This window comes from Melitaea cinxia, chromosome 15 (assembly GCF_905220565.1).
Source record: "Melitaea cinxia chromosome 15, ilMelCinx1.1, whole genome shotgun sequence".
Lineage (NCBI taxonomy): Eukaryota > Metazoa > Arthropoda > Insecta > Lepidoptera > Nymphalidae > Melitaea > Melitaea cinxia.
The window spans coordinates 10,388,417-10,406,083 of NC_059408.1; the positions used below are offsets into that span (position 1 = coordinate 10,388,417).

At 31.5% G+C, this 17,667-nt stretch overlaps 2 protein-coding genes across 2 annotated transcripts; one reads left to right on the top strand and one right to left on the bottom strand.

The window, feature by feature from the left end:
- The first annotated feature begins 10,341 nt into the window (after positions 1 to 10,341).
- LOC123660353 (ATP-dependent DNA helicase PIF1) lies at positions 10,342 to 12,990 on the top strand. Its single transcript, XM_045595449.1, has 3 exons — positions 10,342 to 11,089; positions 11,244 to 11,407; positions 11,789 to 12,990. Exons 1-3 carry the CDS (start codon positions 10,342 to 10,344, stop codon positions 12,782 to 12,784), a joined length of 1,908 nt encoding a protein of 635 aa, XP_045451405.1. The 3' UTR covers positions 12,785 to 12,990.
- A 1,029-nt stretch (positions 12,991 to 14,019) lies between these two features.
- On the bottom strand, positions 14,020 to 15,231 carry LOC123660263 (THAP domain-containing protein 2-like). The gene is made up of 3 exons (XM_045595357.1): positions 15,006 to 15,231; positions 14,746 to 14,932; positions 14,020 to 14,545 (listed from the first exon to the last, which is right to left on the bottom strand). Exons 1-3 carry the CDS (start codon positions 15,080 to 15,082, stop codon positions 14,132 to 14,134), a joined length of 678 nt encoding a protein of 225 aa, XP_045451313.1. The 5' UTR covers positions 15,083 to 15,231; the 3' UTR covers positions 14,020 to 14,131.
- Positions 15,232 to 17,667: the final 2,436 nt, after the last annotated feature.

Genomic DNA, 17,667 nt, shown 5'->3' on the forward strand with positions numbered 1-17,667 from the left:
TCGTATTTTTGATTTGTTTCATATTTTAATGTGTTTAAGTCAAATCAGTGAAAAATAAAAAACGTCACGGTAATTAGGCAAAGAACGCCGAATTGGAGAATGACCGTTAAAAGCTAAATTATATTCGGATGCGTTTATCTTTATACGTTTGCTTGCTGAACGGTACACATTTCTTTCAACGCCAAATATTTCCAAATGATCGCGAAAATAAGTATATTTACTTTGAAAGCAAGACGCGTTGATACGTTTAGTAGCGGCTTCCGTTCAGATTTCGCGTGTTAATAAAATATTATTACTCCATTTTAAGACCCTCATAACAAACGCGCGAAAATACCACAATGAAGTGACACTTTCAACGAAAATGTAATTTTAGTTACAATTTGCTAACAATGTAACATTATGAAAAATTAATGATCGGTGTGATACTTTGAAATAACGATCGAAATATCAGGCGAGAATATACAAAAAAAGGATGCTTTAGACCACGCGACTAAAGTAAAACTTTCTATTGTCACTAACGTATATCTCCCTCTCAACTTCCGTTTGCCTCGCCGATCACACATTTTGTAACGCTCTCCTTACGCATTAACCAACTTACTCCTCAAGTCAAGCGTAAGTTATACATCAAAAATGTAAAACTCTAATGGAGTCATGTTATGTAAAACCCCTGGCCTTAATAAGACTTAAAACAATTGCGTTTAAGTTTTTGTTGGTCATTCAAAACACTACTGAAAGAGTAAAAGTAGTGACTGAAATATAAGTAAATGTTTTAAAGGAATATTTGTTCGATTTTATTTTTAACATAGCTTAATTTTGGAATGATGCGTGTTCAAAGTGACAGACAAATAGGCAGACATTTCTAAATTGAATTTAGGGAGAAGAAAATTATCACGGGGAAAGGTATAATTTTAATTGCTATTAGGTATAGCTTATTTGGCTAAACAAATACATTTTTGATTATATGAATGAAGCAAATGCCTAAACGTTTAAAAAATGAAATGACGAGTCTATTAAAATCATCAAATGAAACTCATTTTTCCTGAAAACGCTCAAGCTTAGTGATGCAGGTCTTATGACGTAGTTTTATGATGTTTGATATATTATAAAGTACTTAACATAATTCATCTATCTATATATATAAAAATCAATTGCTGTTCGTTAGTCTCGCTAAAACTCGAAAACGGCTGAACGGATTTATCTTATCTTGGTCTTGAAATGTTCGCAAGGTCTAGGGAAGGTTTAAAAAGTTGAGAAAAATTCGAATAATTTCCGGGAAAACCCTAAAAACAGTCCTTTTCTTTTCCCATACAAACGTTTTCTAACTAAAATGTAGAGTCAATTTGAACTTTATTACTCTTCAATAAAATTCATGTTATATAATATATTAGGGCGCATTTTACGTAAGTTATTAATGATTAAATTGATCTTAATCGTAGACCGCATTTTAATTTAATTTACATACAGTAAAAATGGTATTAACTAGCTATTTCACATTACTTATTATATTCTTGGGGGGGCGTTAACAATGGAAAATTCCTGTTTTTAAACTATAGCTCCTATCGACTCCAAATTTGATACGAATCGCCTATATATGTGACATAGAAATGATCAATGAGCGGATTTTAGGATAACTCATCCCCAATAAGGATTTCGGGGGTGGGCGTTAACAATGAAAATTTTAAATGTATGTAACTCCGAAACTACTGAACCAATTTTTATCAAGTTTTGTAAGCATCTGTAATTTGGTCTAACTTGGAAGATATGGCAGTTTTTGTCTCAATTGGACCCAATAGGTGGCGCTGCTATCGCTATGTAACTCCGAAACTACTGAACCAATTTTTATCAAGTTTTGTAAGCATCTGTAATTTGGTCTAACTTGGAAGATATGGTAGTTTTTATCTCAATTGGACCCAATAGGTGGCGCTGCTATCGCTATGTAACTCCGAAACTACTGAACCAATTTTTATCAAGTTTTATAAGCATCTGTAATTTGGCCTAACTTGGAAGATGGTAGTTTTTATCTCAACAGCTATCGATATGTAACTCCGAAACTACTGAACCAATTTTTATCAAGTTTTGTAAGCATCTGTAATTTGGTCTAACTTGGAAGATATGGCAGTTTTTGTCTCAATTGGACCCGATAGGTGGCGCTGTATCTGTGTGTAGCTCCGAAACTACTGAACCAATTTTTATCAATTTTTGTAAGCATCTGTAATTTGGTCTAACTTGGAAGATATGATAGTTTTTATCTCAATTGGACCCGGTAGGTGGCGCTGCTATCAGTATGTAAGCTATCAAATTTGGTAGCTGTTTTCCGGGCAGGACAACGTCTGCCGGGTTCGCTAGTTTAATAATAAATTTATGTAATGAAATTACCAACTTAGATTAGTGTGCCGAATAACTTCCTATAAATATTATTCTAGTAGAGGTTCCATCTCGAAGCCAACTATAAATCAGGTAGTGAACAGGACAGCCCGTGAATGAAATTTTTTCAACTAATTGATAAAATATTAATTAGCTGAGTGGTCGCAGTAAGAAGTTTTGATTCATTATTCTTTTTGAAATAAAACTTCTTTACACGCCCTTGACTTAAGGAGTAAGCTGGTGAATGCGTGACGAGAATGTTATGAAAAGTGAGATAGGTGGGGCGAATGAAAGAGAGGGAGATATAGGTTAGTGAAGATAAAAAGAGAGAAAGAGAGTTACGTTTCGTAAGTTTTATTAGATACTATATTTATGTGATATTTCTATTCGCAATTATTAATCTTAAAATGTCAGTTTATTTATTAAGGAGAAACAGGTCCTACTGACCTTTTCTATCTCTCGCTGTCAAAGTCTATTTGTATCCATCGATTAGCGTTATCTGGCGTTATCCACAGCTGGTAAAACAGGCCCTAAGTGAATTTTAAATAACATACTGGTAAATAATTGATCGCTTCTTTACAATGAATGACTGAAAGTTGTGAAGTAGCTAACCGCCCCAAAATAGTAAATAAGAAAACATTTGAAACTTTCTACAGATACCTATATCAAAAATGTTCACAATAATATGGTGACCGGCGATACATCATACGAGTTGACTGATGATCTCATATGTCATTTGGCACTGAGGATTGGTTACTGTCACGGTAGGTTTTTGAAATATAGCATGTGTAATGAATTTAAAGATCGTTTGCGGAACGTTACGTCATGTTGGAGAGTCTGGATTTCAGACAGTGGGGCCCAGAGCTATAAAACTGTTGTCTCTGCTGAAATCGAGTTTCGTGTTATAAAGAGTATTGCAAAAATGTGTACAAATGTTCCTACGATATATCATTATTTAATTTAAAAAAAAACATCATTAGGTTTAGGTTAACCTATTATCTATACCTTTTTTATAAAATGAAAAAATAAATATATATATATATATATATATATATATATATATATATATAATTATATACTTATAATATAATAAATATATATATATATATATAATTTGGTACTTAAAATTATTAATTACTTATTATTAAAATTTTATGCAATTAGTTGCTTTCCTTGTCTCTTTCGGCAACCAAAATTTTGACCTATTTAAAACTTTCTTGATTAAATATCAAATGTACGTATGTACGTGTATGTAAGTACGTGTATGTAATAATCTATATATATCTTATATATATATAAAAGCAAAATGTCCCAAATTATAACACCTACAAACTTAAAATTTGGCAGGTAGGTTTCTTATAGAGCGTAGACATTCGCTAAGAACGGATTTTACGAAACTCATCATTACATCATCATTACAGCCTATACAGTCCACTGCTGAACATAGGCCTCCACAAGTTTACGCCAAAAATAACGAGAACTCATGTGTTTTGCCCATAGTCACCACGCTGGGCAGGCGGGTTGGTGACCGCAGTACTGGCTTTGTCGCACCGAAGACGCTGCTGCCCGTCTTCGGCCTGTGTATTTCAAAGCCAGCAGTTGGATGGTTATCCCGCCATCGGTCGGCTTCTTAAGTTCCAAGATGGTTGTGGAATCTTGTTATCCCTTAGTCGCCTCTTACGAAACCCACGGGAAGAGAGAGGGTGGCTAAATTCTTTAGTGCCGTAGCCACACAGCACACGAAACTACGAAACTCAACCCCTAATAAAACGGGGGTTGGAAGTTTGTATAAAAGTCCTATGTTTTTGAAGTTAGAGACTTGAAATTTAAAATGTAAGCTCTATAGATGGTGAAAAAGTGTCCAAATAATGTATCTTTAGAAATCAACTCCCTTTTGGGGTTAAAACAGAGGATGGCAGGTTGACTCACTCATCACGAAATCTCCGAAACTATAACACCTGCAAACTTGAAATTTGGCAGATAGGCTCTTTATAGTAGACGTATGCTAAAAACGGATTTTGCGATATTCCACCACTAAGGGGGTTTTATTGGGGTTGATAGTTTGTATGAAACATATACAGCAGCTATAAGTTAGCCTGATAGGTTATTTATACTGCAAGCCTGAAAATAAAACTAAAAATGTGGTGCTTAGAGAGGTTTTATAAAAACAACTATTAAATTATACTAAATTGTGCCTTTTAAAACGTTACTCAGTGTGATAAAAATTTCAAGTGACTAAAATAAAAAATAAAAAATAATTTGCGTTAAACATCTTAATAGTAATAATTATCTTCATAACCACGCGGACGTAGTCGCGGGCAACAGTTAGTGTATTATAAAACAAAGTCCCCAAAAGTGTATATGATCAATTCCCTCAAAATCTGCTGAATGGATTTTCATGCGGTTTTGGAGACAGGGCTTCAAGAGGAAGGTTTACGGAACGGCTAAGCCGATTTTGATGAGAGTTTCACTGGAAGTTTTCCGGGGAAAATTTGTGACACACTGATTTCAACGCGGGCGAAGCCGCGGGCACAGCTAGTAGTTTATATAGTTTTACAAATCTTGTAGAAGTTTCAATAACGAACAAGTAAATACAAATTAAAAAAATTTATCTCATGCAATTTATCCACTGTAGCGTAAAAACTTCAATTTGCGCGTGTACTGCAACGTATACCTACTGAAAACGCATATTGGTATATTTTGTTTACCTCTAACAGTGTGTTTATCTTTAGACGCTTTTACTGCCGAGGATGAATTATTAGCTGTCTGATAAATGACAGCTTGTCTCCGGTAATGAAATAAAATTAAATAGAAGTTAAATACGTATTCGATGAACGTTTTTACTTCAACTATATAATTTCTTTTCGATGATTTTCATTAAAATGTTAATAAAAGACTGCACAATTAAGTACAATCTTATAGATAGTTCGAAACAAACCTTTGATACTTGAGTCTGAATTGTAATCGTTTGGGTTTTTTTACAGTTTCAAGATTTTTATATGTCTTCTGTCATCGCTAAAAAACCTACGCGTTGAAAGCAGTATTGCATTATATAGTAGTAGGTAATATTTACAATAATAATCGATTATATATACACTTTAACGCAAAAAGAATTTTGAACAGGTATGTTACCTACTTGAACCTACAGTATCCACTGTATTGCGAGATCAGCGCATTCAAAGTGACGAGAATTATACAAAATCTTCTATTTTCAACCTTCTTCCAAAAAAGGAGGAGGTTCTCAAATCGACTGTTTTTTTTTTTAATGTATGTTACATCAGAACTTTTGACCGTGTGGACCGATTTCGACAATTTTTTTTAATCGACAGGTGATGTGTGTCAATTAAATTTCCCAATTAATTAATGGTCCCATTTAAATTTATTTGAGATCTAACAACTACTTTTCGAGCTATATCTAATAATGCGTTTTTACTTGACGCTTTTTTCGTCGCCCTACGTTGTATTATACCACATAACATGCTTTGCTAAATTAAATCTCTAAAATAAATCTCATGGCTATTAAAATCATTTAGTTTTTGCTTTGAATTTTATTTATTTTAAATAAATGAACTATAGTATAATTGAACAGTTTATTATTTCCCGTCAATCTCTATTAGGTATATTCACGTCAATCTCGCGTAAGGGGAAGCGGAGGGGGTCCAGGCAAATCTAACTAAATTTCTATTCTATTCTAACTGTCTAAACTGATCGAAAAATAGCTTACGTAATTAATGGATGTCCCCTTACATAAAAAGAAAAACGCTATTATTAAGTTATCTTCCTTATATCTCTATAAAAGCAAAAATTACTGGAATCAAATTTGGTAAAGAGTTATGTTAGCCAAATTTGATGTTTGGCAAGCAGTTATGTTTGCCATGTTATGTTTGCCATTATGAAGATGGCAGTGCAGAGTATGAAGAATGGAAAAGCAGTTGGGCTAGATGGTATACCAGCGAAACTGTGGAACTTTTTAACTCTATCCTATCTAGTTTTGTACCATGATAATAAAACCAGGATTTGATGATGGGATCCCAGAGAAATGGAGGGGAAACTCTCGAAAATCCGCATAACTTTTTACTGGGTGTACCGATTTTGATAATTTTTAATTTAATCAAAAGCTGATGTTTATCATGTGGTCACATTTAAATTTTATCGAGATATGATAACTACTTTTTGAGTAATCTTTGATAACGCATAGTTACTTGACTATTTTTCGTCGATCTACGTTGTCGATGTAATTGAAGTCGGTTTTTTTGTTTGCCTGTAAACATAATTATATTTAATTATATTATATTGAATTAGAATTTGATGGATATTATCGATGAAACTGATATGGCGCGATTAATCTACCCAATTATTCGTTTATTTTTTCACTTACACTGGGTATTTAATAAGAACGACTTCGATTCCCGCTCGGAGTGGATATTTGTGTTTATATAAATATTTATTTCCGGTCTGGTTGTTAGTCCTTGTATCGTACCTCGGAGAGCACGTTAAGTTGTCGGTCCCGGTTGTTATCATGTGCACCGGACAGCGATCGTTACTCATAGTAGGGAATATATCCGCCTACCCGCATTGGAGCAACGTGGTGGATTAAGCTCTGATCCTTCTCTCACATGGATAAAGAGGCCTATGCCCAGCTGTGGGATATTACAGGGTGAAACGCCTACATATACCGAAATCAGACGTTATTATTAACCAGTAGTCATCCTTTCCAAACCGACATGGCCCAGTGATTGGAAGACGTAAAGCGCTACCATACGATCGCAAATTCAAATCGGTGCCGCGTCCGTTGAGATAACAAAACGTTAGGTAATTTGTCTTTAAAATGTATGATGTGCTCAACGGAGAATATAAGGTAAACCTACTCAATGAATTTTGAGATTATATTGTATTTATTGTTATTAGTAGGTAGTTAGGCACATCCGACAACCCCCTTAAGAGCCATTTCACAATTTTACGCTCTGCAAGTTTAGGTAAATTTGGTCGCATCGCGCGAGTCGTACGAGCCGCGCGATCTTTGTGCTAGTACGTATAGTGTGACAACCAAAAGACCATCGTGATCATTTTCTGATGTATAATAAAAATTATAACTATGGTATAAAATGTTTTTTACATAATTAATTTGTTAAAAATTTCAAGTATGTTATATAACAACAGTCAATAAATTTAAAATAAAATTTAAAAAATCAATTTTATGAAACAATTTTTTTAAATTGATTTAGTTTTTTCAGTTTACGAATGAATCTAATATTTACGATATGAATAAAAAAGCATTTAATGACATCGACACCGACAAACATATTAATTAACAAATAACAAGACAAACAGATTGAAATGCCTATTTGTATTGATAGTGTGAGAAAAGAAAATTAAATTATACATTTGTTTACAGAAATTATCATTATATTATTTTACAGTCATTTTCGTAATATGTTTATTTTATTTATATTTTATTATGAAAGTATCAAATGCGTTTTATCCGCTATAACAACAGGCGCTTGGCGCGTGTGAGCGAAAGAGACGGCTGCGCAGAATTTGGCGTGGACCTTACCTCTAAGAGCGCTAGCGCTCGACTGATTTACCGGGCTTGATGCGTGGCAATATATACTATATTTTTATTATTTAATATAAAATGTATTAAAAATAATAACATCGTTTAATTATTTTTTTTGTATTCCTTAATGATGTAAGTTTACTTTGATGAAGATAGTTCGTTAAAATTTCTTAGTTTTCTAAGAGAAATATCGCTTTTAAAATTGTACTTATTTGGAAAATATTCGTAACTTTAATTTTTTTTTATCGTTTAATAGAGATACAAATGGAATAAAAATCTATGATAGTGGACAACAAAATTATATTCCACATATTATGATATTTTTTTAAAATGGTTTCAACGTAGAGGTTATTGAAAAGTAGGACTTCAAAGTATACATTGCGACCGTTTACCCAGGGAGGAGGCTGATGAAAAGGTTAATAATTTTATACACATAATATAAATCAAAATTCTGATTTGACTATGGACTACAACAAAGGTTGCTCTATTATATTTCAAGAATATAAATTACATTATTGCATCCAACACTGAGATTAACGACGTCAAAATATTACAATTTCGCGGATTGTTACCGATTTTTGTGAAATGGCTCTTAAAAGATAACAAACAACCTGGTGATATTTATCAAATAATTTTCGTCTGTGTTACTTCATGGAATTCGGATCAAGTTTGAAGAAAAACATTTCGATCTTAGACATTACCTTTGATACATCGTTATCAGATTTCTCAAGTAAACTGAAATGTAATTGGTAGGTTTAGGTAGAATGCATAATTGCCCTTTCTTTTTAATTGGAGATCGAGCTGGAATTTCTAACCTTGCGTACAATTACAAACACTTAAAATTAAAACCATATATTTTTAAATTTTACAAAAAACCTTATCGCTTCGCTTACAAAATAAACTAAAAAATAACTTATGCTGTTTCAAATTTACGAAATCTTTGAATCGTTGTTCCTTTTTTTACGAAATGGCTTTCACCAATACAAATAACATTCGCTATTTTATGATTATAGACATACATAGATATTTAATAGGTAATAAATATCTACTTACGTTTTATTTATTTTTATTTTTGTTCTGAATAAACCTTCATTTCTTATTTTTTTTTCTTATTTAAAATTTTTAACCGACTTCCAAAAAAGGAGGAGGTTCTCAATTTGACTGTATTTTTTTTTGTTCCATCGACTTTTTACGATCCCTGCGCGATAGCTATGTCGTTTTTTTGCACTTTTAGTTCAGATAAATTGTGTTTTTGCTAGGAAAGTTTTGGGGTACTTCTGATTTCTTTTATTCTAAATGTATTTTGGGGTGCTGAATCCAAATCTGAGATTTGCGGACAAATTTTCGTGACAATAAAGTAGTAAAAAATAAATATTTGGAATGTAGCAAGTGGGTTTTGCAGAGACCGCTGAAAATTGCAAATTTTCAACTCGCATGAAACCGAACGGTTAAACTTTCCCACTAGCGGCCCTTTATGAGTACAAATTGATTGTATTATTTGTCGCTAAAGCGTCAAGAACCGTGGCCCTGCGCATGTGGACAAAATTTAAAAAATCATTTGTCGGATAAAATATTGATTTTTCTCCAATTAAAACCTACAATCAAAGCGTTTTGCGATTAGACTTTGTCTTTGGAAAATTTGATGATAAAAATTTCTCATCAACAATGTTTTATCATCCAATTATGATGAGAGAATAATTTTGATACTACATTATAATCTTGAATATAACATTTATTCTTCGATAATACATACCTATTTCGTTTTACTCTACCATTTTACCTAAATTGTATTCAATACTTAGGGTTGATAGTAGCGCCACCTGAGTTACTTTTAATTAAATTGTTAAACAAGCGTGACATGTTATATTATTGTGTTGTTGTGATACTCAAATATGATGCCATTTCGAATAATAATAATAATAATAATAATAATAAAAGGATTGAGGCAACAGATTAACAATATTTTTTTTATAAACTTGTAACAAATATACGAATTAATTGTTATTATACAAATTTGATACATAAATTAAGAGAAACGAACGATCGGCTCTAAAAATTTTTGTAAATTGGCGTATATAAATTGAATTATGTAAATTAAAGAAACGAAATTATACAACCAATAAACCCTATGTATGACACAAGTTTGAATTCTTCGACTTCTTTGTTTGATGTGCATCGTTGTTGTTTTAAAATTTATCCCCAATAGGGAAAGGCAAAGGACTATAATCCATACAGCCTAGTCTGAATTTGTGAGTTTCGTTGATGTGCATCGGTTTATTTGACACACATTTCAATATTTGACATGTGTATAAAAGTTAAAGTTGATGCGTGCGCGCAAGTTAACTTATTTTGTACTACTTTTATTTAAAAAATTATGTATTAAAGTTACCGTAAATTATTAAAATATCTATTAAATCATAATGGAAGGAGGAGAATCGTTTTTGTCGTGTGCGGTTACTGTAGAATGGACAACGCCGCAAGGATCCGTAACCCGAAAAGTAAATTATAAGACTGCTTCCATTCGCTTGATTCGCAATGAGTTTCGGGAAATGTTTATGGAAATTGCAGGCGATAAGCAGTCTAATGTTCGGCTAGCTTTAAAGAATATCAATGTTTTTAAAAAATTTATGGCTGAAGGAAAAGCCAGCATAAAGTTTCAAGAAGCTGGTTGTACACTATTTCTATCAAACGCACCACCGATCAATTTGGTGTCATTTTTAAGGACTATATTTGTCAAAATGTCCGGTGATAAAGAAGCTGTTAATAAAGCAACGTCTAAACAGACTATGAGAGCTAAGTTGTTGAGTGGCAAAGCACAAGCATTTGAAGAAATAAGCCCTGTTACAGTTGCAGATATATCTAATGCCAAGAGCAAAATTAGTAAAGCAACAACAACCACGCCTTCGCCTCCCAAAAAGCGAAAATTAGAAGATGTTAACAAGGGTCCAGCACCTAAAAAACTATATTCACCGTCACCTTTAACAAATACCAGCTTGTTAAATGCCGAGCAACAAAGAGTATTAGAGGCTTGTCTAAGTGGGAAAAATATTTTTTTCACTGGTTCCGCAGGCACAGGAAAAAGTTTCTTGTTAAAAAGAATTGTGTCTGCATTGCCACCGGATGTCACAATGCCAACGGCATCAACTGGAGTGGCTGCATGTCACATTGGTTAGTTTATAGTCACTTATCATAATATAAGATTTTAAGCTTTATAACAATTATTATTTAGAGATTACCGATATTTCGGAGATGTTGCAGACACCATGGTCGCAATCAAGTGGCTACTAATAAAAATGTTTAATAACTAAATCTTTTTTTTTAGGTGGAACAACACTCCATGCATTTGCAGGCATTGGAGATGGTAGTGGTACTTTAGAGAAATTGTGTGAAAAAGCTATTAAACTACCATTGGTGTCTCAAAAATGGAGAAAATGCAAGCATCTTATAATAGATGAAATATCAATGGTAGATGGGACATACTTTGAGGTATAATAATATACATTTAAATAACAATTCACATATATTTGGGAAAAATGCAAACAGTTTATATTTTTCTTCTATTTAATACTACCCTGATAAAAAAAGAAAAACAAACCTCAAAACTTTTTATATTTCATTGCTTAAAGGCGAAAATATAAATTGTTTATTGTAAAAATTACTTGCAACTGGTTGTTTGCCCCCTCAAATATTGTTTTTATTCACATCTTTTGTAAAAAGAATTATTACCCATGTAGATGTATTGATATACAAATCTGCTTAATCTGCTTTTATTACACGAGTTCTTTGTGAAATATACACGAGTCTTATGGGGCATATAATATAAGTTAAGTTATAAAATAGTAACGTGAGTGTTTTACTTTATTACAGAAATTGGAGGCAGTAGCAAGACATGTTCGAAAAAATGATAAACCATTTGGTGGTATACAGCTTATCCTCTGTGGTGACTTTTTACAACTTCCTCCTGTTGTTGATAAAGGAAAATCTAGTAAAAGATTTTGCTTTCAAACATCTTGTTGGGAGAAATGTGTAGAACTTTGTTTTGAGCTAAAGGAAGTTCACAGACAAACAGACAAGGAATTTATCTCAATCCTTAACAACATTAGAATAGGCCGTGTGACAAAAGATATCAGTGATCGTCTAACACTAACAGCTTCACAAAAAATTGAAAGTGATGGAATTCTCGCAACAAGACTATGCTCTCATACCAATGACTCAAAAATGATTAATAATTCAAAATTAAGAGATTTAGAAGGAGAAGAAAAATTATATTCTTCACAAGATAGCGATAATGCAACCTCACTTCTTGATATGCAGACCATTGCACCTTCTAAATTACTTTTAAAGATAGGAGCTCAAGTAATGTTACTGAAGAATATAAATGTCAATGCAGGCTTAGTAAATGGTGCTAGAGGCGTTGTAGTCAGATTTGAAGAAGGTTTACCTGTAGTCAGATTCAAAAATAAAAAAGAGTATACAGCTAAGTTTGAAAGATGGTACGTCAAAAACTCAAACGGATCACTGCTTTGTCGTCGGCAAGTACCTTTGAACTTGGCTTGGGCATTTTCAATACATAAATCACAAGGATTGACTTTAGATTGTGTAGAAATGTCCCTTTCTAAAATATTTGAAGCAGGGCAAGCATATGTTGCTTTAAGTAGGGCTCAAAGTTTAGATACCCTAAGAGTATTAGATTTTGATTCACGTCATGTGTGGGCTAATCCAGATGTACTAGAATTTTACCAGAAATTCAGACGACGTTTACAACAAATGGAAATTATCCCTCTTGGGAAACCACTGTCTGACAAGACAAATAAAAAAGCAACACTTAGGCAAATTTTAGAAAAACAAATGAAAAGAAAGTGAGACTATCAAATAGTGTCTTATAAAGACTGAACTCAATGATCTTATATTTTACTGTTGTGACTGAAAACTATTTATGCTTATCTTATTAATATTTCAAGATTTTATATTTAAATAAACAAATTAGTTCTAAATATATAGTTACTAGAGATGCAATCAAGGCTTAATGTAATAATCATAAAAAAAATATATAATTTAAATAATAGTAATAGTGACCATTTTATTTCTTATCTAGTACTGATCAAATATCAGATTTGTCAAATATCTTTAGAATGGTTATAAATTACATAAAATTAATGATATAAACATAAAAAAAATATTTTGTAAATATTTAACATTTTATTATTGAAGTCCCATGGAAGTAGAACATTATTTATAAAGGTATATAATTTTATTGGTATTTTTTGTTTATGAATTTAAAATGACATTTAGTTACACTAAACAATTAGCACTATTCAGCAACATTCTGATTAAATACTGAGACAAACTGAGTTATTATTTTTAAATTTTTTTTTTTAATAAGAATGCTTATGAATGCTATGCTATTAATTAAACAAAAATATAAAATTATAGTCTTAAGTGTTCTTATAATCTATTATATAAAATTCTCGTGTTGTGGTGTTTGTAGTTAAACTCCTCCCAAACAGCTTGACCGATTCTCATGAAATTTTGTGTGCATATTGGGTAGGTCTGAGAATCTAACAACATCTATTTTTCAACCTCCTAAATGTCAAGAGTAGTCCACCCCTGATTTTATTTTTAATTTTTAGATAAATTATTTATTTTTTATTTTATTATGATTTGGCATTGAAAAATACATACAATCCTAAATTTTCACCCTTCTACCACCAACCGCTATTTTTTAATAGCGTTGAGAAGCAAGACAACGTTTGCCGAGTCAGCTAGTATAGATTATAATAAACAGATAACCGCAGCAGATAACTGAAAGCAGGTCACAGTTACAAAAAACCTCACACTCAATTGTCAAATTAATTCAAAACAAGTCAAACTATGCACTAAAAGCCCTACTTCACATATAGTGGCTAAGTTTAGTTAAATAGTGCATAATTTTAAACTGATTAGACGAAATAACAATTTCATTTCATGTCTACATTATAAAAATATAACATTAAGTATGAATAACTATTTCAATAACTTATACATATAAATTCCAATCATAGTTGGGAGAGTTTTGTTTCCTACTGCATATACATGCTGCAAATACAAAACAAAATAGATTTATTTTTAAAGAAATAATTTATTTTACACAAAAGATATATATAAAGGTGGCATCGAAAACACTTCTTAGGGTTAAACTTAATAATTTAAGATGACAATTTGTCATATTAGCTACCGCGATTCCACAGCTGTTAAAATCTCAATTTGTTCCTCCAAGGTTGCAAGTTTTTCTTGAAGACATTTTATTATATATTTGTATGTCTCCACATTTTGATCCACATCTTTTTTTGAAGTTTTTTTTTCGTCAATATTCTTTTGTAAAACTTCGATATGCTTTTTATTTTGGACAACATGTTCTAACAACCTATTGTTTAAATTATCTTGCTTCTTTATTAATAGCCAAAGTTGTGTTTCAATAGAAGCATCTGGCCTACATTTTAGATCATCAGTTACAAAATTCTCAAAATTGACAGGCTCTTTTACCTTTTTCATACTATTTTTTATGTCAGCAATCAGTTCTGATTGAGTAAGTTTACTCATAAGTTTATCTACTTTATTTTTATCAGGTGTAGTAGTATCATGATGCTAGAAATAAAATACAAAAATATAATTAGACACATTTAAAATCAAGAATTTAAAAATTCTAGATTTGAACAAGTTAGAATCAACAGTTAAAAATCTAACTATTCAATAATAGACCATCGTTTTACTATATAAACATGATTTTTAAACTATTTTCTTATATGAACGATTAAGTTGCGTAATATTAAAGAAGTAAAGCTTACTCTCAACACTTTTTTATAAACTGGAAATAACGTCGGTACTGCGTTCTCCTTAAGTCTTTTCTGAGAATCAAAACACTTATGTTCAAAATGCTTTGAGCATACCCGACTTCTTGACCAATCTAGTAGAGCACATCTATTTCTCAAAGCATGAAGCCATTTATTTCTCATTTCATTCGATGCAGGACACCTGCATGAAATTTTAAACTTAATTATAAGCAATAAATTTGAAGACAAATATTAGTTAGCATTATAACACTTACGAAAATAATGAAACACCAAATGGCTTATTGAAAATTGATATTTTACAGCCTTGTATGGCACAGTGGTTTTGAGACATTATTTTTAATTTGTGTTAATATTTTAAGCTATAACACTTTAAAAAATGGATTATTATAATAAAATTACTGATACCAATGCAACTATGACAGTAAAACATATCCAAGTCAGGGGTGTGAAACTCGCCTACTAGCGTTGGGCGTTATTTAACGTAATCGGTTTTAGTAACTAGTTACGAAGCTAATAACCATGTACGTAGTTTCGCCGATACGAATGTAACGTTTATTTTACGTACGCAGTTTTATCAAAAACTTGACACAACGACCGGCGCATAAGTGTTTTGTCTAATAACGTAACAGATTACCAAAACCATTACAATACGCAGATACGCTTACGCATAGGATAAAAAGAGCTGATGGCTATAAATACTATAGACGCATCTTGGTTTTCGAATATGCTCATGCGATTTTGTACGCAATTACTATGACCTTAAGTTTATTTTAATATGTACAGTTTTTTAAAGAAATTTTAATTTCGGTCGTGTTTCTTTTTAAATATTTTGGAATTTACTATTTCGTATTAAAATTAATGCTATTTATTTTTGAATATCATATCAAAAATTGACCGCTCCAGCGGGATTCGAACCCGCGTCTCCGACTGACCGTGTCGGCGCTCTAGCCAATTAAGCTATGGAACGATGTACCCGCTAGAGCGAAATTTTTGATATGATGATTTTTATTTTCGGTTCAATTTTTGATATGATATTCAAAAATGTTTAGAATTCCTAATGTGTGGGTACACAAAAATAAAATCGTACATATTAATGCTATTGTCTCGCGTTGAAGTATATACTAAAAAGTGTGGGTTTTTTGTTGTATTTTTAATTATAATGTATGTATCTCGAAAAATAATTAAAAGCTGTACATAAAATCAAATGAACTTCTAAATACGCCTGCGTCGATTATTGTCTATACAAAAATCAAAAAATTAATTTAAACAACATGTTTTGCAGCCAGTCGTAAGCCTGGATAAAGTATGAAGGGAAGTTAATTTTATTATACTATCCATCAATATTAACGTACGTAACGTCATTTGTATTTATAACATAACGTAGTAACTGATGCTATATACAGAAATAACTAGTTACGAAACATAAGCAATTTCGAAACTAGTTACGCGTATCCACGAAACTACGTATAACCAACGCTCATTTTCGTTAGTATCTCACGGGGCCTCGTACAGTAACTTTGCCTTCAAAATGCCGTTCTTATGTAATTAAATGGTGCAAAAACAATACCAAAGTGAATAAAAAGTCTCAAGAAATATCGTTTCACACGTAAGTACATACAAAACTTTATATTTCTTGTTATTCCAAAATAATATTGAGGTTATTCGGAACTTATAATTTCGATGTCCCGAAATGACGTACCGAGGGAGTGTTACCAGTAATTTTTATTTCCATTAGCCCAAAATGCGGGTAAGTAAATTGTAGGCAATCATAGAAAAATAATTAAGTAGAAAGTGGACATCATTATTGGGGTTTTTTTTGTATCGTGTGTTTGTATGTTTTATTTAAATTGAAGTCAATATGAATTTTTAACTCGTTTGTGTCTGTTTAAATTTGTGAATTAACTACTCATATTATACTACTAAATATCGTGATTTTAGGTTTCCAACGAATATTTTAATAGGAGATAGATAGAATAGGTAGATGCTATACGACTGAGCCGAAATGAACTATAACGACAGCCATCCTCATCTAATGTGGTTTGTTCAAACCATTTTGATAAAGCTGACATGTACGGTACAAAACGTGGACTTGGCAGAGTACCATCACGTATATACTACTACTTACTACTACGTATTTTAATGTTGTATTTTTTGTTCTAGGACCTACCGGATGAGTCTAAAATCAGTCAATAACCAAGATTCAATCTTTAATACACCTAGAAAACATAAACTAAGAGAAAAGTTAAAAAGACAGGAACTTTATTTAAAAAAAAAAAAAAAATTAAATCATTACAGCAAAGAGTTGACGTCTTTAAAACAAAAACTTGCCCTTCAGAGAAATCATCAATTACTTAAAAACACAATTTTCATTGACACAGATTTATATAATTCATTAAATCAAAACATGGCTGCAATAGATTTATTTAACAATTTGAAGCGAAAAAAGGAGTAAATATATTTAAAACTATAAACAGGTTTTTATTTTCACATACCCATTTTACCTATATTAAATTAATTGTTTAATAAAAATTTTAGGGACTTTTTTTAAAAAGTGTCAACACTTCACTCACTCACACATATTTAAAAAAGTGGCTTCACTTTTTTGTTCTAAGTGCGTTATCTATATTTTTTACTTGATCTATGATCAAAAAGTAACAAGTATGTACATTAAAAATATTTAATATTTTTTTGTGTTACGTATTAAAATTTTGATTTCAAATTAATTCTATTTTACCTAATATTAACAGAAAATCGGGGGTTTAAAAATAAAACACCAGTACCATATAGCATTTATAAAACTGTTGTTTATTTTCGTCTTTTATTATAATAATCGGATGCTTATTTTTTAACATGGTCATTCCTATCAATATTTGAAAATTTTCCATTTAATAATCGATTTAATCCCAGGCACCAACT